This window comes from Bos grunniens, chromosome 28 (genome assembly GCF_055505025.1).
Source record: "Bos grunniens cultivar Pamir isolate PY7600 chromosome 28, Bosgru_T2T1.0, whole genome shotgun sequence".
NCBI classification, from domain to species: Eukaryota; Metazoa; Chordata; class Mammalia; order Artiodactyla; family Bovidae; genus Bos; species Bos grunniens.
The window spans coordinates 11350926-11375619 of record NC_141192.1 but is presented as its reverse complement, the minus strand read 5'-3'; the positions used below and the strand labels follow the sequence as shown (position 1 = coordinate 11375619).

General features: G+C 55.1%; 1 protein-coding gene across 10 annotated transcripts in view; it reads left to right on the top strand.

Moving 5' to 3' along the window:
• ZMIZ1 (zinc finger MIZ-type containing 1) overlaps positions 1–24694 on the top strand; it is a 242465-nt gene that overhangs the window by 115400 nt on the left and 102371 nt on the right. For all 10 annotated transcript variants that reach the window (XM_086381797.1, XM_086381787.1, XM_086381791.1 and 7 more), the window contains 2 exons: positions 14314–14422; positions 20765–20878. In XM_086381797.1, the coding sequence (XP_086237923.1) occupies positions 14363–14422; positions 20765–20878 (174 nt within the window). In that variant the 5' untranslated portion in view covers positions 14314–14362. The remainder of the gene's footprint in view (positions 1–14313; positions 14423–20764; positions 20879–24694) is intronic.

Genomic DNA, 24694 nt, shown 5'->3' with positions numbered 1-24694 from the left:
CCAGTCCCTGCACTTCCGTGGGGGAAAAAAACAAAACCCAGCTGGGTTTTCCACCATCCTCAGCAGACAAGGGTTTGCACGCAGTATGTACTCCAGGCTGCGATCCCTCAGAGCCCGGGGCAGCGAGGGTCCTGTACTGTGTTCAGGAGGACAACCTCGAGGGGCCCAGAGACCCAGCCTCCAGGCAGCCAGATGTGTCTCAAGGAACCATCCTGAGAGGGCTCAAGTCCTTTTCAGCCCCATTCTAGGTCTTCAACAGATCTTTCCTGGTGATTCCTAAACCCCTCTGTCAGATCTTGCTATTAGCGTGAGGCTCTCAGAGTGTAGAGTAAACTAATGAATTACAGCATGATTACACAGCACATAATTAACTTTGTAATTAATATGCAACTGCCACTTAAGCTAAAACACTGCTTATAGAGACGTGCGGCAATAGTAAATCACAGGTCAGAAATAGCACTTTGGAATTTTCAAAAGAATGAACGTAAGCAGGGAATCACTTAAGGCAGCGGGGCAAGTTAATTAAAAAGCAGATGAATTGTATGCGTCCTGCTTCATTTCAATACCTTCGTTAAGAAAGACCCTGATGCCATCCTGCCAAGCTGACTGGCCAGGCCTGGACGAAAGGACACTGGGCGTGGATGGTTTTATTTCCAAAATAAGTCAGGTCTTCGTTGCCCCAGCCCAGCCCACCCCCATGTCTTGGTCCTGTCCCCAGCCACACTGCCCCTCCTGCGGGCCTGGCTCTGCCCCTCCACCTCCAGGAAGCTTATGGGGTTGTCGCCAGACCAACTCCGGGCCTTCCACAGTCTGGCCTCCATGGTGGGCATGGCCATCTGGTCGGTTAGTTCAGCCTGGCTGCCTTCACCTGGATTCCAGGCTTCTGGAAATCCGGGATTCATCTTACTTTTTTACTGTGATTTGATCTTTCCTTCCCCCAGCCTCCTGCCAGAGCGCTGAAGCTAGAAAATGCCTTAGGGATGGTCTCACCTAGGCCGAATTTCACCAAGGCTAAGAACTGAGGGGCTGAGTTCTACACTCACCTGGTGGAGTGGGCTCAGGCCTAGGAGGAATCTCTCTCTGCATCTCTCCTAGTCTTACATCAGGCTGGGTGGGCCTTTGCAATGAGTAAACCCAGGTTCCGATCCCAGCCACCCTACTGGTCCGCTGTGTGACCTTAGGCAAGTTGCGTAACCTCTCTGGACTTCAGTTTCCTCATCTGTAAAGTCTGAGCAAGGATGCCCACCTCGCTGGGTTGGTGTGAGAGTTAGGGGAGTAATCTGTGTGTGGAAGGGCCTGGTGCAGAGGGAGTGCTCACTGGATCCTGAGTGTCCCCTGCTGTCCTCAGAGGTTTAGGGGGTACAGGGAGAAGTGTGTGACATCTCAATCAGCCCCATCCTTTACAGGCTGAGAAAACAGGCCCAGAGAGGCCAACTGTGATCCACATACCGTGCATGTAACTGGCATGATTGGAACCCTCCCAAGACCAGGAGCCCCCTGAGCACAGATGACTCTTATCCATGTTCTCCAACTCTAGCCTGGGCACAGCAATGCAGAGCTAGCAAAGGGTGGTACCCAGTGGGTGGCTGAACTGAAAGTCCTCTTCCAGAACAGCCTTGAGCTGGGTCGTCTGCAAAGAAGCTTTCTCAGCCCCAAGCCCCTGGATGGTGTGGAGGTGGCTTGGCTTAGGGGAGGGATGCTGGACTTTCAAGTCTGACAGACAGGTTCGAATCCCAGCTGTGCCATTTTCAGATATTGGGCAAGTCACTTAATCATTTTCAGTCTTATTTCTCCCCATCTATAGATGGCGCTAATCATTCTAACTATATCTTTATCATTTGTCATAAAGAAAAGTCACGTGAGACAGCAAATGTGCCACCCAACACACAGTAGGTACTTAATGATATTGCTCTTCTTCTTAATCACAATCACAGAGATTTCTGAGTGGCTGCTGAAGGGCCATACAGGCCGGCAGCCTGGGGCAGGGGACTCTGGCGGCCGGGGCTACCTTGGCCTGTGCTGTCCCTTTAGATTTCTTGGCTTAGAGGGGGCAGAGAAGGTGCCAGCCTCCCCAGACAACCCAGCCTCTGCCTCAGGCAGCTCAGTTGACCTTCCAACTCTGGCCTTTGCCCTTCTAGAAAGTGACCTGGGCCTCTCTCCTCCTGACCTAGGCCAGCATTGCTGAGCGTAGGGAGTTGCCGGGCCCATGGGCAGGTCCTGGCCGATTGGGTACATCTAAGCTATTAAAAAGCAGAGATACCACTTTGCCAACAAAGGTCCATAGTGTCAAAGCTATGGTGTTTCCAGTAATCATGTACAAATATGAGAGTTGGCCCATAAAGAAGGCTGAGCACCAAAGAATTGATGCTTTCAAAATGTGGTACTGGAGAAGACTCGAGGGTCCCTTGGACAGCAAGGAGATCAAACCAGTCAATCCTAAAGAAAATCAACCCTGAATATTCATTGGAAGGACTGATGCTGAAACTGAAACTCCAATATTTTGGCCACCTGGTGTGAAGAGCCAACTCATTGGAAAAGACCCTAATGCTGGGAAAAATTGAGGACAAGAGGAGAAGGGGGCAACAGAGGATGAAATGGTTGGATGGCATCACCGACTCAATGGACATGAGTTTGAGCAAACTCTGGGAGATGGTGAAGGACAGGGAAGCCTGGTGTGCCGCAGTCCATGGGGTAGCAAAGAGTCAGACGTGACTGAGCGACTGAAGTGATGGTGGCCTCATGACGCTGGCCGTAATCCTGGATTCAGCGTCTGAGGCCCCAGTCCTCCTGGGCGGTGGGTTCCAGATCTTGGTGTGGATGCTCTGTGGCCTCTCTTCCCGCAGACACTTCAGTTTCTGGTCCCCTACCCTGCCAGGCACCACTGCCCCAGCCTGCCCATCCTCTCTGCCCTCTCTCTCTGCCTGCTGTCTAGCCTCTTCACCCCGCAGCCACTCCTCTTAGTTCGGAATCTGTCAAAGACAGTTCCAGGGAAAACTAGTCTATGGGATTTTAAAATGTGTTTAGTGAAAAAAGTTTTTTGCACTCCATTCACTTTGGGAAAAGCCAGATGCTCTAAGGCCCTTTATGTGCTTCCTCCTCACCAAGAGTGGTTGGAATATGCAGCTTCTCCCCAGCCAGTCTTACCAGAGGATCCTTCGGCAGGAAGGACCCTTTTCCGCGAAACTCACTGCAGGCAGCCTGACCTGCAGCGTCCTGGCCGCTACCCTCCTTTTCCCCAGAATAGGCAGTGTTTCTCCTCTGGTCCCCCTGCCTCCTCCTGTGACACTGCCCACCTGGACAGACACTGTGTGGGTGTCCGGTGCCGCTCTGGAGCGGCAGCACTCTGTCCATCTGCCCCAAAGCAGTGACCCTATCCCTGTGTCCTCCTGAGCTTTTCAGGACTGGCCTTTGCCTCAAGGACAAATCCCCCCACCCAGCACTCTGGCCGGTGGGCACAGGCCCCTGCCTCAACCACCCACGTCCTCAAAGGCACCTGGCTCTGAGACGCAGGGTGGTTCCCAGAGGCGCCTGTGTGAGGGTGCATGGAGGGAGAAAAGTTGAAGGTCTTTAACGTCTAGAGTGGTGGCTTTTAATTCCCCCCACCACCCCCCTAGCGGATACCGGCTCCTCTCTCTGGCCCTGCTTTCCTCCTGCCTATGATGGAGATGATAAGACCCACCTGGTCCTGAGCAGAGCTGGGGCCCACGTGCTTGGGGCTGTGCAGAGTGCTTCCTATTCACTGACTCATTTAACGAACTCAGCAGCCTATGAAGTTGGCACCATTGTTATTGCATCCATTTTACAGATGCCTGAGGCACGTAGAAGAGAGCATTTTGCCCCAGGTCACAGCAGCTAGCACATGCAAGAGCCAGGATTTGAACCCAAGCAGCCTGGTGAGCTGATCCACTAAGCTATATGACCCACATAAATGAGGTGGTAATGAGGGTTATGTACGGATGTGAGAGTTGGATCATAAAGAAGGCTGAGCACCTGAGAATTGATGCTTCCAAATTGTGGTGCTGGAGAAGACTCTTGAGAGTCCCTTGGACAGCAAGGAGATCAAACAAGTCAATCCTAAAGGAAATCAACCCTGAATATTCATTGGAAGGACTGATGTTGAAACTGAAGCTCCAATACTTTGGCCACCTGATGTGAAGAACTGACTCATTGGAAAAGACCAAATGCTGGAAAGATTGAAGGCGGGAAGAGAAGGGGGTGACGGAGGATAAGGTGGTTTGGATGGCATCACCGACTCAATGGACATGAGTTTGAGCAGACTCCAGGAGTTGGTGATGGACAGGGAAGGCTGGCGTGCTGCAGTCCACGGGGTCACAAAGAGTCGGACAGGCCTGAGCGACTGAACAACAACAAGGGTCAAATGAGGTTATGACACCAGGGCTTTGTAAACTGTAGAGTGCTTTGCACAGTCAGAGCGTCAAGTCAGCACTCGGTTTTGGAGCACCTGGTGTGAATCCTTATCTCTCAATAGACACTCAGGAGGCATGTTTTCAGGTTGCTTGTGGGGTACCCAGCTTGTCCCCAAAGGGCCCCAGAGATGAGGCCCCCACTCCCAGCATGGGTCGGGGTGGCTTAGTCCCTGAGTCCCTCACACCCAGAGATTCCCTGAGTGCAGATCTGATGACAGCAGGGTGATGGACACCAGACCCAGCTGACTCAGCCCCTTGCAACACAGGCCTTCTAGAAAGAGGCTCGGACGTACGGGGTCAGTGTGCCAGCATCAGCCCAGCTGGGGTGCCAAAGTCCCCAAGGAGCTGTGGGGACGTCACGGGGTTTCTGCAGAGATGAAATCACAGATGCTTCCCACTAGGAGCAGAGCCCTTGCCGCCATCCGGTTTGGCATGGCTGGCCACGGTCATCCTGTCCTTCCTCACCCCCACCTGGAGACCCCCGGGAGCTCCCTGGTAAGGTCCCTGTCTGAGCTGTCTGTCTGGGGCCACAGGTGTGCACTCAGCAGACACCTGCAGGAGGGGCCTGGATGTGGATGGAGCAGGGAGAGCCGAGACCTTCAGGGCAGCCCCGAGCTCCCGAGGCCTGAATGTCGCCCTGGCCCCACTTCTGACCTGTCGCAGAGGCTCAAGGCTCTGCTGTACCTCCACCCACACTCCTGCCCTGGGCCTCAGTTTCCTCATCTGTGAACAATGTGTCCGAACAGATCCCCAGATCCGTTCTAGATCTAAGCCATGAGGACTGGTTTTGTGTTGGGTGGTTGGTTTTTTGCCATCTACCACTTTTAAGTCAAATAAATTCCTGCTTTTTGATTCCTCTGTTCCCCACCTCCCTTTTCTTGAGAAATTTTTAAACAAATCTTTCAGTTCATAGCAACTCACTAAAAGAGAAGGCATACCCAGTTAGTGAAAATAAGAGCCCAGGCTGAGGAGAAACAGCTGCTGTCCTAGACCAGCCATATCAGTCCTGCATGATAGGGGAGTAACGACCCACCCACTCTGAGCCTTCATTTTTCTCCTCTGCAAAATAGGCTAATACTGCCCACCAGCTGCTGTGAGGCTGTGATTGATGAAAGGTTGCTTGACATGTGGCTGGTTTGCCTGTGTGGTCCGAACGTGGGCTCTCAGCTCGAGAAGAGCCTGGCTCTGACTCCCAATAAAGAGGACTAAATAGGGAACTGGGAAATCTGCATGCAGATCTCTGCTCGTGTCTTGACTGGCTGGTGCCCCTTGGCTAAGCTTTCCCCACTCTGAGCCTCTATTCACCCTCCTTTTAAAAATGGAGCTGCCCAGGTGTTTTCTCATGTGTTGGCACCAAGTGGTTAAGAATGACTGGGCAGAAGGGTGTGTGGATGACTGGCTGGGTCGTGTGTGGGCCCAGTGGAAGAATGCAGTGACTGGTTAGCCATGCCTGTCAGGGGTGCAGGAGGTAGGGGCGGCATCCTTACACCACACACCTTCTGTGTGCTGGGCGCTTCTTAAGGGCTAATCTAGTTACACTGACTCTCCCTTGGACCTGCCATTGCCCCACCCCTGTCTGGAGCTCCTGGAGAATGCCAGGTGGGTGGATTTGGAGGCTCGAGGAGCTAGGGTAAGGAAGAGATGGTGGAGAACACCTTTTTGTCCCCAGAACTGGAGCTGCAGGCATCTTCAGGGCATTTACAGCCGTCTATAGGACACCAGCTGGTGGTCAGGGGACCCTGGCTCCACCTCCAACTTCATCCCACACTGTGTCTTCTGAGTTCCCCCAGGAAACTGTTTCTGCCTTCCCTCTTCCCCACTTCATGGCATCTGAGCCTTTGGAATCGCAGGCAAGAACCTTAAAACAAAGCCAGGTCAGGGCCGCTGCTTGAGCACTGCTGTCCTAGGGCAGGCTTGCGGCCCAGACAGCATCAGGCAGGACCGTGACTCCCTGGCTCTGCAGTGACAGTCACCTTTGTCCCTCGCAGAGATGTTGAGGAAGCCTACGTTCCCACGGAGAGCATGATGCAGTGAAACCTCGTGGGCTGTGTAACCAGCCTGGGGTTCAAGTCCGGGCACTGCCACTTCTCAGTAGTGTGACCTTGGGCAAGTCGTGTTACCTCTCTGAGCCTCAGTTTCTTCATCGATAGTATGGTAATAATAACTGGAACATCACAGTGGAATTCTGGGGCTTAAAGTGAGCTAATACACGTAGAGAACCTAGTGTCTGGACATATAAGTTCATTTGTTGTTGTTCAGTTGCCAAGTGGCGTCAGTCTCTTGCCACCCCATGGGCTATGTAGCCCTTGCTCTGCTTCTCTTTCCATTTGGAGGAAACAAAAAGCAGAGGCGGCATAGCCTTGGGGAGGAGAGGAAACCCAGCAACCTTACCCAGGACTAAAGCTGGCCCTCTTCCACCTTTTGGGAGAGAAGCTGTCAGTGAAAGTTCACTGCAAGGTCACGGACCTGCAGTGTGGCCAGAGGGTGGTGGGAGGTTTTGACCCCGAGAGTACGACCTGGGCCTGCTAAGGCATCACGGGCCCCAGGGAGATGAGCACACCCGGGTGCAGCTGGGACTCCCAGGACCGTGTGGGTTGGGACAGTGGGCTGGCACCTTTGTCAGAGCGACACTGACACGTGTCCTCCCAATCAGCCATCCTCTCCTCTGGATCAGCTCGTGTGTCCCGGAACAGGTTGTCAGGTGTACCTACCCGCCCTCAGGAGCGGCCCCTCTGAGACACCCAGGTGTACATGGTGGTGTCCCACTAACCACCATTGACAACGGGGGTTCCTGTAGGGAAGGCGGGTGCTGGGACACTGGGTCATCAAGAGAAGCGGGTCCACCCTTCCAGCAACCGTGCCAAGTCAGAGCATCTGAACTCTGTGGTCAGGAGGTATGTAGCTTTGTCCAGTCCTGGCATAAGGGGCACTCCCCAAATTAAGGAGGGGTCCTGCGTTTGGAAGAGACTGTTGTCCAAATCAGGATTTCCCTTTTCAGAACAATGTGCCCTGCGTGACTTCACTTACTCAGCGCCTCCGCTCAGTGGGAAGGGAGGGGATACACCTTCCTGTTTGAGAGATGAAGGCTTGGGGAGATAAAGGGCCCTCCCACAGCCTCCCTGCCAAGAAGGTCTGGCTCTCAGGGCCCACCCCTACCCAGGGACCCCACCAAGAGCAAGGCCACAGGCTGACCCCAGGATCTGCTCCAGCTGCCTGGCCAAGAATGGGACGCAGCTGGTCCAGGGCAGCTGCCTGGAGCTGCCTCTTCCCTCTCCCAACTCGTGTCTGTCCCTCTGCCCTCCTCCCTGACTTCCCTGGGCCAGGGCACAAAGTCACCCCGACTGTGTTTGCTTTACCATCACCCTCTTCCTCCGCCTCCAAGCAGCGTGCCTGGAGACCTGCTACACCTCTCTGAGCGCCTTAACCTTTAAGATGAGGAAGGCATCAACTGTATCAGTGCTTTCTTAACCTCCGTCTCTTTCATACCATTTATATTATGTTTAAAATGGTTCTTTAATCCTTCCAGGTTTGCCGCCCCTCCCTTATTTAACCCATCCCCAATAATAATATCCACAGACTCGCCAGTGATGGCTGTTCTAGTCCAAATACTTCACTATGAAGATGTAAAACCTCTGCCCACGGACCACCTGAAATCCTCCTCCTCCTCTAGTGGTACATGTATCACTCTCTGGGAGCCTCAGCCTGGCTTATCAGAGTCTCCCTGATAAGATCCTCTGATTAGAACTGACTCCTTGCTGAAAACCCATCCATCCATCCCTCTAATGAGCATTGCTGAGCACCCACTGAGTACCAGGCCCTAGGCTAGGCTAGACTCTGGGAACCCATAACTGCAAGACATCTCAACTGATGAGGGAGCCAGATGCAAAGACATCGCCCTTATCTAGTACCACCAAATTGGGGGTTCGTGACGGGGCACTGAGGACGCAGAAGTGAGTGGCTCCGCTGGGGGAAACCAGCCAAGAGGGTGACCACCGAACCAGGCCCTGATGGATGAAGGGGGCCAGGCATTGTGGGCTGAGGCACAGAGGTAAAGACCTAGAGGTGTGATCTTCAGAACACGGTCCCAGAGGCGGGCAGCAGTCCCACGCGGAGGGTATGGGATCAGCGGGGAGTAGTGGGAGGTGGGGGCCAGACAGGGGCTGACACTGTTACACAGAGGTCACTGCTGAACCCAGGGCCCACAACATCCACCCCTCTTAGAGTCCAAGAGCTGGTAAACCGGCCGACCAGGATCCATCCCCTGGAACCCCAGGTCTCCCACCACGCTGAGCAGCAGGCGCATCCCAAGCTCCCTGGCCATGACGATGCCTTGGAATGCAGCCTCTGCTCTGCAGACTGTAGGTACAGCCCCCCCCCCACCCCTGCTGCCAGCACCGCTCGTCCCGGGGGACCCGAGCTGCAGATGTGCATGGTGATTGAATCGTTTCTGCACACCGCTGCTCACACGGCTCCCCTGGGGACCCGCCACTTGCCTGTGCAAGCTGTCAGGAGATGTGTGTGCTCCATGCGTCTGGGTCAGCACTCAAGTGTGTGCATGTGCCTATACATAAGTGTGCAAAGGGGGTACATAAGCATGTGGGTGTGCACACACAGATGCACAAGCCTCTTGGCTGAGTTCACGTTTGTTAAGTGTACCAGTTAACTTGTTGGCCTCAAAGGGGGAAAATAAGACACCCTGATGTTAGTACCCCTGATACCAGCCCTAGGGAGCTGCCGCCAAGGTTCCAGGGCCCCACTTTCCGTGGAGCAGATTAGAGCAACTCACTCTCTATTTCTAAGGAGGAGCCTGTGAGGGCCATGTGCCTCCTCCAACATTTTAGACCAGGTGAGAATCTGCCAGGGAGCCAGGAGGTGGCCCAGGTCTCTCCTTGGGCCCAGCAAGATGGGTTCCAGTCCCACTCATCCTTTTTCCCCTGTGTCCATCCCCTCTCTCCGCCCCTGCCTACCATCCCGCCGGGACCATGTGGTCCCCAGGCGCCCTTTCCACTCTCCACAGTCTACTCTCCGAGCCGCCCTACTTGCCTGAGGGCAGCAAGCTTTCCTTGAGCGCATCTTCTGTGCTGAGCTCCCCTGAGGCTGGACTCACCCGAACTCCCCTACTAGTGGTGAGTCATGCGAAATGAGAGCTTGGCCCTTTCAAGCACTCCCCTGTGAGTTGGGAAGCTAACCCAGATGTCACCATTGGAAAACTTACCTACACACATTTAAGTCAAGTCGAGCATTAGCTTCAAGGAAAAGCATGTCACAGAGAAAGGGGAAGCATCTGAGGTCTGAGGTGACCCTGGAAGAGTGACCACCTCCAGAGTTTCCTGGGCCAGCAGGCTCCCCGCAGGCCTGTCTTGAGACAGGCTTTGCAATTCTAGAGTCAAACCATCTTACACTTGTTGAGATGGCGTTTTCCAAAGAGCTGGAGCTCCTGACACCAAAATCCTAAGATGTTGAGTTTGAAGAGCTGCCAGCAGGCGGCTAGGCTTCGTTTTACAGACGGAAAAACCAAGGAGGGTGGCAGAGCTGGGCTGCCTCCGGGTCCCCACACTGACTAGCCTTGCATCTCCTGCAGGCTGCTGGCTGCTCAGACCAGGACAGAGGGCCAGGCACCACAGAGGTGGACCGCCTGAGCCCACTCTCCATTTGGAGGCAAACACGGCAGGAAGGGCCGAGGCATGGGTACACCCAGGGCCTGGCCACCAGTGATCTCCATTTGGGAGCGAGCCTGGCCGCAGTGGGCGCTGGAGTTACAGCCACCACTGAGGATTTGAAGCGACCTGTAAAGGCTTAGAGGTGTCCAAGCTGGAAGGAGGGAAGCAGCAGCCAAGCCCAGCAGCGCTCCTGTGGTGGAGGGCGACCTCTGCTGGCCGCTGACGCTCCCACTTTCCCACACCAGCCAGCATGCAGGGAGCCCAGCGGCACTGGATGGCCTTGGAAGCAAGTGGGTGGGTGTGGACAGGTGCCAGGGGCACATCTTTTTGGGCTCAGGCACAGTCTTGGGTGGGGACTTCCAGGAGGCTCTGACCTCCAGTCTTGGAGCATTGGAAAGAACATGCCTCTGGTTAAAAAAGTGGAGGGTTTGAATCAGCCCAACACCGTCCCAGCTGTGTGACCCTGGGAAAGTCACTTCATCTCTCTGAACCTTTTAGGATTAAGTGAATTAGCAATGCACAGGGCCTGGCCTAGTGCCTGAACGCAGTAGGTGCAGAGCTAATGGAAAATCTCACACTGCCCCTCAGGGAGCCACCATTTTCATGCCTCCTTCAGCACCTTCTCTTCTCTTCATGTCTGTGATCTTTAGCCTTCTAGGCCTTGACCCTCTTCCTTCATGGGCCGGAAGCACTAGCCCATCCATTCCGGGTGTTACTAGCCCCAATTCTCCACTGATCTTGGTGGTGTAGAAGTGTCACCTCACCTGTGAGTGTCCCCTTAATCACTTAGACGTTTTTTCTTTTACAGATTGAGACACACACAACTTACAGTTGTCCCTGTGATATGTGATGTCTCTCCTGTCAACCCTCTGGGTCTCACAGGTGTCCCACGCCCACCGTTCATGTCTTGGTTCCTACAACATGGAGCCTGGGTCTGGGAGTAAAGCCCCCTGCGATCTAGATCTAGCTCAGAGGTGCTGTGTGGCCTTAGACACTCCACCTGTGGTCTCAGGCCCCCCAAGAATAAAGCCAGCTGAACTCGAGGTGGTGGAAGAACTCAAGGAACCTTTGGTCAATGATATTCTGAGCATCTTTGAATCCAGGAGCTATCTCAGATCACATAGGCCTCCAGATAGGACAGCGCATGAGTCAGTGTAGCTGCTGCTGCTGCTGCTGCTAAGTCGCTTCAGTCGTGTCCGACTCTGTGCGACCCCATAGACGGCAGCCCACCAGGCTCCCCCGTCCCTGGGATTTTCCACGCAAGAACACTGGAATGGGTTTCATTTCCTTCTCCAATGCATGAAAGTGAAAGTGAAGTCGCTTAGTCGTGTCCAACTCTTAGCAACCCCATGGACCGCAGCCTACCATGCTCCTCCGTCCATGGGATTTTCCAGGCAAGAGTTCTGGAGTGTGTTGCCATTTCCTTCTCCAGGAGATCTTCCCAACCCAGGGATTGAACCCGGGTCTCCCGCATTGTAGGCAGACGCTTTACCCTCTGAGATCCCTCACCAAATTTCCAGAGTTCAGATTTCTAACCCCCTGGGCAGTTATCTTCATCAACAGCACCCCCCGCTGGCCACATGGGCCAGCGCAGGCCTTTTGTCCTGGTTGGCTACTGCCTGTGGGCACGGGATTGAGGTCTGCACAGGCCTGGGGTTCCCTTTGACTTCCCTTCAGGCTCCTCCTTTTTAATGAGGCCCTTTGGCTCAGTGCCCCTGCCTTGCTAGCTGCGGAAATAGCAGTCTGTAACTGGCACCCTGGTAACCAGTGTTCGCTCATGCCCTGGGTGGGGGCTGGAGAGGCCCAGCTCGGTGTGCACCCTGTGGTGCTTGAGAGGCCACCTTCGGGCCTCTGTTTCCTCATCTGTAAAGTGGGGATATAGGAACCGTGTCTTTGCCTAGTGCCTGGACCAGCACTTGACATGAGAAGAGTTCAACAAATAGTCATATAAAAGGTGACGTGGACTAGATAGAGGCTTGGACCAAGGGTTCCATGAGCTCGAGAAAATGATTCCATTTTCACCTCCCCATGTTCCATAGAGTTAGCACAGTATACGATGTTGACAAGTATTTACTGGGTGAGTTGGAAGCATGCAAGGGTGGACAAGTGGAGAATAAAGACGGATGGGTGGATGGATGGGTGGGTGGATGGATGGACAGACAAGCATCTAGATGGATAAGTGATGGAGAAGTTGTACATCTGGGTGTGTAAATGTGTGATAGGTGGTGTGATAGGAAGGACGCTGGAAGGTGAGGGTAGAAGAGATCAATGTGGGGATGCTACCCCCATTTTTACTTTTTCTGGAGAGCTACAAGATAAGATGAACCCAGCAAGCACTGATCAAAGTGCAGATGCCCGAATGACCCAGAAACTCCACCTCCAGGGGTGTGCTCTCTAGATTAATTCACACATGATGATGTGGCTGATATAAAAGGCGATCCTCTGGCACTGTTTGCAATGAAGAAATCTGGGGCTAGCGCAGGCCTCATCTCGGGCCAGAGTGTGAGCCCCTGGAGCAGAAGGGCCTTGTCTAGGGCCTCAGGCCTTAGAACAGCACCTGGCCGGGGTGGATGTTCAGATGGCAGTTGGATAAATGACTCACCAGTGCCTGGGATGCTGTGCAGCCATTAAAAACTGAAAAGGCTCTTTATGTCTTGATGTGGAATACACGTTGAGATATCGTTAAGAGGAAAATAGCGAGGTCCGGAGAGTGTGTGAAGAATGCTATCATTTTATGCTTTTTAAGGGGTGGCAGAGGATAGTACACATAGATATTTGCTTCTCTGAGTCCTTCAGAAGGAGGCAGATGACACTGGTTCTCTCTGGAAGGGTCCCTGGGGGCAGGGGACAAGGCCAGCATGACCCTGGACACCTGGGATTTTTGAACCACGCCAGTGAGTCGCCTTTTCTAGCACAAACGGAACAATAAGAAGTGCTTGAGAAGAGCTGTGCGGTGAAGAGCTCCTTGGGAGAGGAACAGGGCCTTCTTCCCAAGGCTGTGGTCAGGCAGACTGTCGGCTTTCTGAACCAGGGTGGGGGCAGAGAGACAGGACATGGGAGCAGACAGGCAGACACAGTCCAAACCGCCACTTGCCATGGGAGATCCCAGACCTCAGTTTCCTCATCTGGAAAATGGAGGTGATTCTAATCTCACAGAGCGGGTGTGAGGAGTTGAGGAGAGAATGCAAGGGCCCGGTACACAGCAAGTGCTTGGTGGATGGGACGTTTGGTGACATGGCCAGAGAGGAAAGGCCTTCAGGGGGGCAGGTTTTGGGATAGCAGAGAAGGCCAGGGGTGGGGAACCTCTGCTGAGTCCCTTGTGTCTGACCCAGGTGTCTGCAGCCAGAAATGCCCTGGGGTTATGGGAAGACAAACAGCCAGTGAGGAGCAGACTTCTGCTTAGGCCTGGAAACCCGGACTCCTGAGCAGTGGGAGGGCCAGAGTTGAACGTCTCTCCATCTGTCTGCCTCTCCTCCATCTCTGCCTTTGCGCTCGTGGCCTCCCTGGAGAAGCCTGGGGGCTCCGTGAGCTTTGCGGAATCGAGGGGACCTCGTTACACACATGCTCACCTGCCCCAGGCCCAGCATCATTCAGGAAGAGTGAGCCTGCTGAGTGGGACAGCCCTGTGCCCCAACCACTCGGCCAGGAACTTGCAGTCAGAGTCCCGGGGCCCAATTCGGGCTCCCTGTGCCACCCCGGGTAACTCCCTTCCTCTCTCTGAACCTCAGTCTTCTTGTTTGGAAAAGGGAAGTGGTGCTGATGGCTACCCTCTTTCTTTCCTGGGAGAGCAAAGGGGAAACATGAAATTGTGGTTTGTAAACTCCAAGGCATGGGAGATGCGGGGAGGGCATCCACGGCAGGATTGCTGCCTTAAACGATACATGCTGCAGTCAGGGCTGTCACATGGGGAGATCTCTGCGCACACGTGCACACACAGCCACAGCAAGTGGGCTAAGTCCTGCAGCAAGAACCTGAAGATGGGGCTGCCATTGCCGCCGCCACCACCCAACACACACGTGCGTGTAGACATGCGCTTTGGCCTTGCCTGCCCAGTGCTCACATGAGCCACCCGCAAAGAACACCCAGGAACACCTCCTGCCCTGAGCCTAGAGAAGGGCTGGGCAGCCATGGGCATAGCTCCTCCTCCCACCCCAAGGCTGCCCCGGGGCAGAGGCCGGCGGGCCTGGCACAGCCCCAGTGACACCCACTGTCCTCTGTCTTCACAGGCTGGACAACGTTCATGGCTCTCGGGTAGAGCCCAGCGAAACGGCCAGAATGAATTCTATGGACAGGCACATCCAACAGACCAACGACCGACTGCAGTGCATCAAGCAGGTGAGTGTGCAGCCGGGCTCCCGCCACCTCCTCTGCCAGCCTGGCCGCTGGCAAGGGCAGGGCAGGCGAGGTGGGCAGAGCAGAGTGGGGACTGATATGTACTGTGTAGTAAGCACCTGAGATGCTGGGTGGAGGTGACAGTCAGCAAGGGCCGACTGCTTGAGGCTCCCCGACCACCCACCTCGTGAGAACTGGCATGGACCAGTCTCACATTAGAATCACTCCGCTAGGTTCAAATGCCAGCTCTGCCTCACCCCTTCCCTGCCCTTCCCAGCTGTGTGACTTTGAAGCAGTGTCATGCCCTCTCTGGGCTCTGCTCTCTGGGTTGCTTTGAGGATGCAGTGAAGTGCCTAATGTCCCTCCCAGACCCAAGCTCCCCGCCTCTTTGCTCTAGTGGTTCTTTGTAAAGAAATAGAAAAGGAACGGTCTTGGAAAATCAATAATCTTACAGAAAAAGAAACCGAGGCACAGAATGGGGAAGAGAGTTGTCGCCTGAAGTCACAGAGTGTAGCCCCACTGGTGCAGGGAGGGCCTCGTCCCAGAGGGTGCGAGTTCCCCCTCCTGCCTATGCTCACACCAAGCGTAAGAGGTGATTTGCCTGCCAGGGCTTCCCAGGTGATGCTAGTGGTGAAGAACCCACCTCCCGACGCAGGAGACAAAAGAGACAGGAGTTTGATCCCTGGGTCGGGAAGATCCCCTGGAAGAAGGCATGGCAGCCCACTCCAATATTCTTGCCTGGAGAGTCCCATGGACAGAGGAGCGTGGAGGGATACAATCCATGGGGTCTCAGAGAGTCGGACACGACTGAAGCGACTTGGCACACACACACGCTTCTGGATTATTCAGACATAGGGAACCCTTCACAGTGGGCTCAGAAGTCCCCACTTTAAGAAGCCTGGTTGAGCCTGGGCAGGCAGGCGCCCCCTAGTGGTGATCAGGAGTGATGCTCCCTCCCTCTGGGCTCAGGCTCCCTGAAGCCAAAGGCAGCATGTCCGTGCACAGACTCTGGTGATATTTTACTCCAGGAAAGAGGAGATAGAGCGAAGGAGTAGAGGCTTTGACATCACAGACCCGAGCCCAAATCCTCACTCCTCCGTGTACCCACAGTGTGATCTCTGAGATCAGGCCTGGCCCTGTTTCTCCGAGCCTCAGTTTTCCCTGTCAAGCGGGTCCAGTAAGGCCATCATCGTGGGATGCTCTGAGGACGTTATGAGTGGAGCGCAGAGCCTGGCCCGGTGGCAGATGATCTGCTAATTGTGGTGGGGGGCGCTGTCGTTGGTGGCTCAGTGACAGGGGATGTCTTAGGGGAGGGGAGTGCTGGGGCGACGCCCCTGGCTTAGGTGGGCTTAGCTGGCAGTTTGGGGAGCCAGTGTAGGCCTCCAGCCTCAGGACCCCCCGGGGGAGGCGGGGGCAGAGCGCACAGCCCCACCCCCGCCCTGCCTGCCCTCCCCGATCCCCAGGGCCCAGGGGAACTGAGGCTAGTCGGCAGGAATGAGGGATGTGCGTCCTCTCATTAGCATCAAGCAGAGCAATCTCGGAAGCCGGGGCCTTGGGTCTGCGGAGAGGAAATTGAAGACGACTTGTTACAGATTGAACTCAGCCGAACAGCTCTCCCAAACGCCAATTACGCCTCTGTTCACGGTCACAGAATAGAAACCAGACGATGGGCTCCTCCTCCCCTGCCCGTCCCTCCTCCTCCTTCTTCTCCTCCTCTAGGCTCCGTGGGGCTCTCTCCCAGCTCTGCCTTTGACCCAGTTTCTCCCGCCCAGGAGGGATCAGCTGTCAGTGGCTCCACCCCCAGTAATACAGTCAAGCCCCTGTGCCCGAGCCCTCTGTGTGCTGCTGGGCAAACGGCTCCCCCTACAACCTACTCACAACTTGACTTTTCTCCCTGCATCTGATTCTCTGCAAGAATCAAGGAGCCCTTTACCCCCTGGGCTACCCAGGGGTCCAGCAGGGTCCAGAGCCCACCCAGGAGCAGCCTCTCCAAGCGTGGCACATGGACTCAGATTCACCAGTCAGTAAGCCTGAGTCTCCCTTCCACACTCGCTGGTTTCCTGACCTTGATTAAGTTGCCACTTCATGTCCCATCGTCTGTAAATGGGCATCGTGATGCAAGCCAGTCATTGGGTCCTGGAGCTGCTTAAAAGCCAGGGATCATCTCCACTGTCCTCGCCTGACCTACCCCACACACACGTCTGCATGCATGCACACACACACAAACACACTACATAGCTCTGTGCTTGGGCCAGACTGTGGCTCATCTGTGAGGGTAAGCAGGCTGTCCAGATGCCCCTGGGCTGTCCAGAGCTCCCTGCGTCCTCCACGCTGCTCCCGCATCTCCAGTCAGACACAGCTCAGCGCTGATGTCTGTCTGCTCTTCAGCTGCCCCAGAGGGCAGCCGTGGTGACTGAAGACTGTTGATTCTCAGACATCCCGTAGACTGATCAGAAGAGAAAGGTCTGCATGTTCTGAGGATGATGCATGCGTTGGCTGCGCCTCCCTCTGGCTGGTGGAGCTGTGGCTCCCATCGGAGCCTCAGCCTCCGACTCTCCACCCTGCCTGACTTACAGCGCAGCCCTCCCTGTCCACCCGCCCTAGTTCTCCCCACTGCTGGCACTTGCCAGCCCCCGAGCACCCAGCTGTCTGTCCATCTTCTCTCCAGACCTCTGGCTCAGCTGCCTTTGTGCTTTCTGAGCTTCAGGTGCTGGGAGAACCGGTGCCCTCTCTAGGACATGCCTTAAATTGTCCCCACAGGCACATCTGGGCTCCACGTGCAAAGCCATGCCAATCGACTAATTCCTGCACAGCAGCCTCCCCAAACCTCAGGTGCTCTTTTGAGTCTCTGCACTTCCCCTTCCTGAGCCCTGGTGCTCCCTGAGCACCCAGTTACCGCTCCCATCCTGCTCTTTCTCCCTTAAGCTATAAGCCCCACAGGGTGTGCATCAGGTCTCCCTCCAGGCTGAGTTCCTCAGGGGCAGAAGATGAGCTGTATTCATCGTACGTCAGCAGAGTCCAGGCCAGGGTGGGGCCTAAATATGTTGGGGAAGAATGGGGGTGGGGTAGGTGATCACAGATCAGTAGCTAAGGGAATGGATGGATGGATAGATGGATGGACACATGGATAGGCAGTTAGGTGAGTGGATGGTGGGTGGATATAAATGATGGATGGATAAAGAAATGATGAACGAATGGATACGTGGGTGGTTGGATAAACTCTGGATGGAATGAAAGATAAGTAGGTAAATGAATGGATGGATGAGTGATGGATAAAGTAGAGAATGGATGAATGGGTAGGTGGACAAGTGGATGGATGCATGGGTGAACTGATTCATTTTTGGATAGATGGATGGGTAGATGGATGGATGGGTCATTTGATTCACAGATGGATTGATAAGATGCATTCATCACTTCATCTGGGCACTGGTGTCCCCAGTTCCTGCTCTAGCAGACTCAGTGGCCAGTGGATATAGCCCAGGAAGGTCTTCTGAGGAATTACAGAGATGAGCAGGCTTCCTGGTGAGGGGGTGGGCTGTTAGTATCCAGTAACAGCCGCAGCCAGGGAGAACTCTGCCTGTGATTCACATCTGTACTCCCATCCCCAGATCATCAAAGGGTTGCCAAGCTCACCCCACCCAGTCCTGGCCCTCCAAGTACCACTGGGGACCTAGTCTGAAGCTACGAGATTGCTGGCCTGCTCTGTACACAGCATGCCTTGGGCAGCTAACTGCTCACAAACCATTTCTGCATGGACCTGGCCTCATGCCAGTTTGGGGGGTTCTGGAGATGAAGGGGGCACTAATTCTATTCTGGGGGAGCTTGGAGGAGAAACAAGAAGCCATCGAGAGGTCCTAGTGTACCAAGCAATGGCAGTCTTGCCTGACACCTGCTCTGTAATGGGGATGCCACTACGGATGTTGCTTCTACACTTTGCGGCAGCCCTGCACGCTGTCCGCATCCCATTTTGCAGAAGAGAGATCTGAATCTCAGGGCCATGAGACTCAGTGGCTGAGATGGGGTCCTCTTCATTTCACTGCATCCCTCAGCCACCTCAGAGTCTCTAAATGGACGACAGAAGCACAGAGGGGGTGGAGGTTTGGCCAAGGCCGCACAGCCACTGAGCAGTAGCTACCAAATGGGATGCCTGAGGTCTTTTGTACCAATGAGTTGCACCCACGAGTCACCTCCCATAGCCCAAACCAAGACCTCATGAGCTGGCTGGGGCGAGAGTGGAGAAGCTCAGAGGTGGGCTGGCCAGATATGGAAGGCTGGTTGCCTGGGGCCAAAACAAAACTGGACCCATGAGACTGGCCTCGGAGACCCCTTGCAAGCCTAAAACCCCAAAAAGGGATGTCAAAGATGGGATGCTGTGGGTGGGCAACTCTGAGAGCACCACGCGGTGGTTGCTGACCCTGTTAATTGGGTGTGACATCACGTAAATAAACGGAATAACTTGGTTAGCAGAGGGAGGCTGCTGGGCAGGGGATTAACCGATTTGCATGGCTTTCCACGCGGAGACCAGATGCTGCCCATGGCCTTGGAGGGGGCAGGTTTTAGAGAGGACACAGGAGTCAGAGGGCCCACTGCTGCCTGCTCAGAGGATCTGCTTCCAGCCACAGACATCCTCCTATCTTCATATGCAATGAGCTTTGTCTGCAGAAAGAGCCGTGTGTGTATGTGTGTGTGTATGTGTGTGTGTGTGTGTGTGTGTATGTGTAGCCAGGGCAGGAGGTGCTGAGTGCAGCTGCGCCTCCAGAGGAGCCTTTGGAAGACAGAGTCAGGGCCAAGGGCAGCCCCACGTGCCAGGCGCTCTGCCAGGGGCCGTGTAAGCCTCCTCTTGTTTAATCTTCACCACGGCCCCATGACAGAGGGCTTGCACACCTGCCCTCTTTCCCCCCTTCACCTCTCCCTGTCCCTTTGCTCCCACGGAGGGAGAATACTCGGATGCGTTTCTCTTTCCTCCATCCATTTTTAAATCTGGCCTTTCATAAACCACATTGTAATAGTAATCATGGAACTCTAAAGGAAACAAAAATCCCCACCACTAAGCCGTGATCTGCCATCCCCATTTTACAGGTAGGGTGACTGAGGCGCAGAGAGGGGAGGGGATGCCCTAGGTCAGTAGATGGTTGTGGGTGAAGGCAGTGTGATTCCAGGGCCCCAGCCCCACAGGGGCTCCCCCAGCACATCCTGCTCGCTGTGCAGTTCTGGGACCTGGCAGCTCCTGAGACCCCTCCTGGCCGTGGCTCCAAGGCAGACCTTCACTGCAGGGTGGGAGTGAGTCGCTGGTCCGAGGGCAGCTGCTGTTCGCAGTCTCTCCCAGTACCAAGGACATGGGGATCCCCTTTGCAGCTGGCTTCTACTCCAGCCCGTGTGGACACCTGCCTGTCCTGCTGGGGACCTCACAGGGAGTCACATTCAGCCCTGATGTCCCAACTCTGCCCCGACATGCTCCGTGTCCCTGGACTCGATGCCTGACTCAGCCTGGCCTAGGAAGACTCGGATCAGTGTTAAAGAAGGAAGGGATAGCTGCAGCAGCCCCCTCCCCTCTGCCCCCTCAACCCGTCAGCCCCATGGCCTGGCTCTGAAGCAGAATCTAGAAGCCTTGGCACCAGAATTCAGCCTCTGTTGACTTAGACCCCATAACTGGGTGGGGCCTGAGCTTGGGCAGGGTCCCCTCCCAGCAACGCCAGCATCCCTGAGCCCAGGAATCCTGGGTGAGGGGAACAGGAATGGCTGAGCCACATGCACCTCATCACGACGTGACAGTCACCTGGGTGCCCTGTGCTTGAGCGCACCTTCCCAGCTGGGTGTGGCCTGGAGGCCTCTTTCTGTGACCCTGCTCCTGCTATTTGGCTCCAGCAGGGCTTGCTGGAGCCAGAGCAGGTAGCATGCAGACCTGGCTGTGGTGATGGTGGTGGTTTGCGAGGCAGGGGGTGGGGGTGGGGGTGCTCATCAATAAGGAATCTGCCTGACACAGGGAGAACCAGCTCCAAGGATGGAAGCCACACACACCACCCTCTTGAACCCTACAGGGCTTCCTAACCCCCACTGCCAGCACCAGAAAACACTTTAATATCTAACGTCATTGCCCTTTTCTAGACCTCAGTTTTTCCATCTTTGCAATGGGGCCGCAGTTCCCATCCCATCAGAAAGCAGGCTGGAGTGGAGATTCAGGGGGAAAGTGAATGAGGAGTTTGAGAGAACTCATTAATCCTGGCCTGCCCCATCCTGTGTGTCTCCTCCCCAGGGAAACCTGGGGTCTTTGCTGCCCCGGACTCCCTCACACTGCACTGGCCTCACTTCTGGAGCCTCACGCTGCCTCCTCTCCCTCTCCCACAGCACTTACAGAACCCCGCCAACTTCCACAATGCCGCCACGGAGTTGCTGGACTGGTGTGGAGACCCGCGAGCCTTCCAGCGGCCCTTTGAGCAGAGCCTGATGGGCTGTTTGACGGTGAGTCTGCCTCCTCCCAGCCTGTGCCCTCACCCAGGGAGGATGGCTGGGGACTCACGTGCTGGGCTGCGGCCGGAGGGGAGGACCCGTCTGCATGGACCCCTGATAGGCTTACACCTGCAGGGAATCTAGTCTGATGGGGAGACACATTTCTCGGGGTTACGTGCATTATTTACCCTTGATGAGAAAGACATGATCCTACTTTGAAGAGTTCTAAACTTTTGAGAGTAAATGTTCCATCATAAGTAAAGCAGAGAGACTCTTGAAGGTTTTCAGCCCTCTTTTTATCCATTCATTCATTCACTTCAGTAAACATCTGTTGAGCTCTTTTTACAGCCATCCATTCATCTATTCATTCATATAAGCATTTATCGAGCTTCTATTACATCTATCCATCTATGCAAATAAACACTGATTGATCGCTCAGTTATCATGCACAATCCCCTCTGCTAAGTCCTGGGAAATTGAAGATGGGAAAGATTCCCTCTTCAATGGGGAGATAGCTGTGGGAAGAGACAGCTGAGGAGATCATGAGAAGGTGGAGGGAACACGGAGAAGGGAAGTGGTACCCATCTTGGTGGTGGGGCAGGTTGCAGAAAACAGGAAAGGCGCCCCTGATCCGTCTGTAGGAGTCTGATAACCTACACCAGCACCTGAGGATAGCAAGAATGTCCTGAGCACGTGGAGCAGAGCACGCCAGTGCCCGGATGTACGGCAGAATCCAGGAAACTGAAATTAACTCATCCTGGTAAGGGTCTAGGATCCAAGCTGGGCAGAGGCCAGGCCCAGGGCTAGCGGTTTGATTTGCCAAACTTAGGAGCCCACTGGCTGACAGCCACGTGGAAGGAGCTCAAAGCTTATGACTGTCCCCAGCCACGTGGCCTGTATCCATAAATGTGAGGGCACCTCTGCGGCCAGTGGGGACAGCTGCTCAGACCATCCAGAGTCAGCTTTGAAGGGAATGTGGGTAAACAGATTTCCAGGGAGCCCGGCTACCCCAGCACTTGGGGAGGAGGGGCCGAAATGTACTCCTCATCAGGCAGCAACAGTGGGTACAACCCAAGGCCACCATGTTTTCTGAAAAGACCTCCAGATAGGAGAGAGGTGACAGGCCATCCCTGCAGAGCACCTCCTCCATGCCCGACACTGAGCGTGGCCCCCAGGATGTGCCTTCTCATTGACTCCTCAGAGCACACTGGTCCTGCCCTCATCCTTCCTGTATAGAGAAGGAAGCTGAGAAGTGGGGACTACCTTCCCAGGTTCACACAGCCAGTTAGAAGTGGACCTGGGATTCAGGTCGGGACCCGTCCACCTCTATTCCTGGCCTTTAGGGATGCCAGGCAGGGATGCAACCCAGACCTTCCCAAGGTTTCTCCATTTGTCCGAAGCTGACACCATCTGGCTCCCTCGGGGCCACTGGGCCAAACCAGGCGACCGCCTGCACTTCCCAGCCCTCCTCATCCTCCAGCCCCTGGGCTGCCCCTCCCTCACCCAGCTCCCTTAATCCTCTTTGTGGGGATCCTGGCTCAGGCTAAGCCCCAAGGGCAGGGCCAGATGTTACTCCTGTCCCGCCGCTGGTAGTCGTGAGGAAGGGAGGGGGTAGCGCTGCCATGCTCCCTGTCCCGAGCTTGACCTTGTGAGATTGCAGGGACCTAAGGCTGAAGCCAGTGATGGCCTCGGTCAGGCGGCTGGACAGGTGGGCATGAGATGACCAGTAACTGGCCCCACCATGGCCCTGACATTTATCTATTCATTCAGCAAATATTCACCAAGTCCACACTCAGCCCTGGAGGGGCGGGCAGTGAGCAGTGTGGTCCTCTCGCAAGCAGCTTAGCTTTCTGTCTGAGAGGCTGACACTAAGGCCCATGAAGGAGTAAGTTAAGGATGTTTCCCAGCACCCTGTAAGAGGGAGCAGGATGGTGATCAGAAAGTGTCTGGAGGAGATGCGACCTGAAGAGCAAAAAGGAGTCTGCCAGGGAAGATGAGCGGGAAGGGTTGTCCAAGCAGAGGCAATGGGAGTGCGAAGGCCCTGAGGCTTGATGCCGGTCTCAGGTGACAGGATCACAGGCGTGGGCGAGGGGTACAAGAGGAGGTCAAAGAGGGGGGCAGAAACCAGCTGACCCCGAGGCTGCAGACCGAGAAGAGTTTGGATGTGATTGGAAGGGCAGTGGGGAGCCCTTGCAGGGTCTTCAGCAGGTGAGTGATGGGATATAATTTATCTGAGGACAAGAGCTCTGAAGGGGAGCATCCCTGGAGGGTAGGATGGAGGGATTATGGAGGTCTTCGTGGAGGAGGAAGCCCAGGGGAAACTGTAGGATCTGATTGAAGGGGGATGAGGCCATGGCTTCCCAGGCACAGGAAACTGTTTAGACAAAAGCCCAGTGCCGGCTGTGCCCCCAGCTTAAGCCACTCACTTGGTTGAATGGCCAGCTCTGAACCCCACCCCATTCCCAACCTGCCACTTAGCCAGAAAGGGGACTCAGGCCACTGGCCACAGCTGTGGAGACCTGAGTGTGATTGTTGCTTAGGGCCCTATAAAACCTGCAGCAGGAAAGGCTGGCAGGGGGCACGGGGAGTGGTTTATAGAAGACACCCTCGGTGCCCACGTGTCTCCCTGTTACTGTCTCCTTGCAGCCTTGTGAGGACCCTGCAAGGGGGCAGGGAAGGGTTTATCACCCTGTTTTACAAACAAGGCAACGGAGTCGGGGGGAGCAGCAGCTTGCTACAGTCCCAGGTGGGACCGCTGCCCCCGCAAGAGCCCTGGGGCCTGCCACCAGCCCTCCTATCCCCTGGGCGTCCTCAACCCAGCTGTGCCCCGGGAAAGGGATGGGATGGGACAGGTGAGTGATCCCACGGGGTCTAGTCAGGGTTCCCCCCAACACACAGACACACTCGCACCCCTTCCCATCCCGAGGGCTACCTGAGCCCTCCAGGTTGCCCTCACCCTTTCGGTGACCTCTGGAAACAACTTCCTCTGGATTCCACTTACATGGAGGATATAAATTAAAAACCACTTAGCCTCAGGAAATAAGTGGACACATTTTTGCCATACCAGGGCCCGGCCCTGGGTTGAAGAACCTTGGGCTGCTGGCAGTCCCCTACCCACCCTCCCTTTCATGCCCTCTGACCCCAGGATGAAGACCTGCAACCTCTCCCAAGGGACGTCAGTCCAGGTACCACTTCCTCTTCTGGACCAGCTCCTTCCCGGGCCCTCCCCTTAGCATCAGGGCTGACTGTCCTCTCTGAGGGTCCCCCTCAAAGTCAGGCCTCTCTGGACCTGCTCCTCCTTCCTCCCCTGAGGGGGAACATGCTTGATCTGCTCGAGGAACAGACAGAAGGCTGAGGCAGCGAGGACACAGGAGAAGGGAGACAGGTATAAGAGGAGACGGAAAAGAGAAACCAAAAACCAGTGAGCACAGCAGCAGGGCCCTTGCCACCCCTCCAAGGAGGGAGTCCCCACAGCCTCAAAGCGTTCACTGCCGAAGTCGCGGGTGAACGTTCACAGACAGCATTCACTGAGCCGTGTGCCTGGTCCTGGCTGTCATCCTTGCAAAGAGGAGATTGTGTACCCATTCCACAGATGAGGAAACTGAGGCCCAGAGAGGTTAAGTCACATGCCTTTGGTTGCTCAGTATAGGATGGAGCAGGATTGGAGCACAGGCCGGTTCCCGTGACTGCCTCATAGGATGACAGAATCCAGCCACCAGCTGGGAGCAGGAACCCCTTCTTTAGCATCTCCTAGACAATCTGTCCTGTTTTATAGCCAGGAGACTTGCTGCCTTCAAAGGCAACGCACTGCCTTTATGGGACTAACGC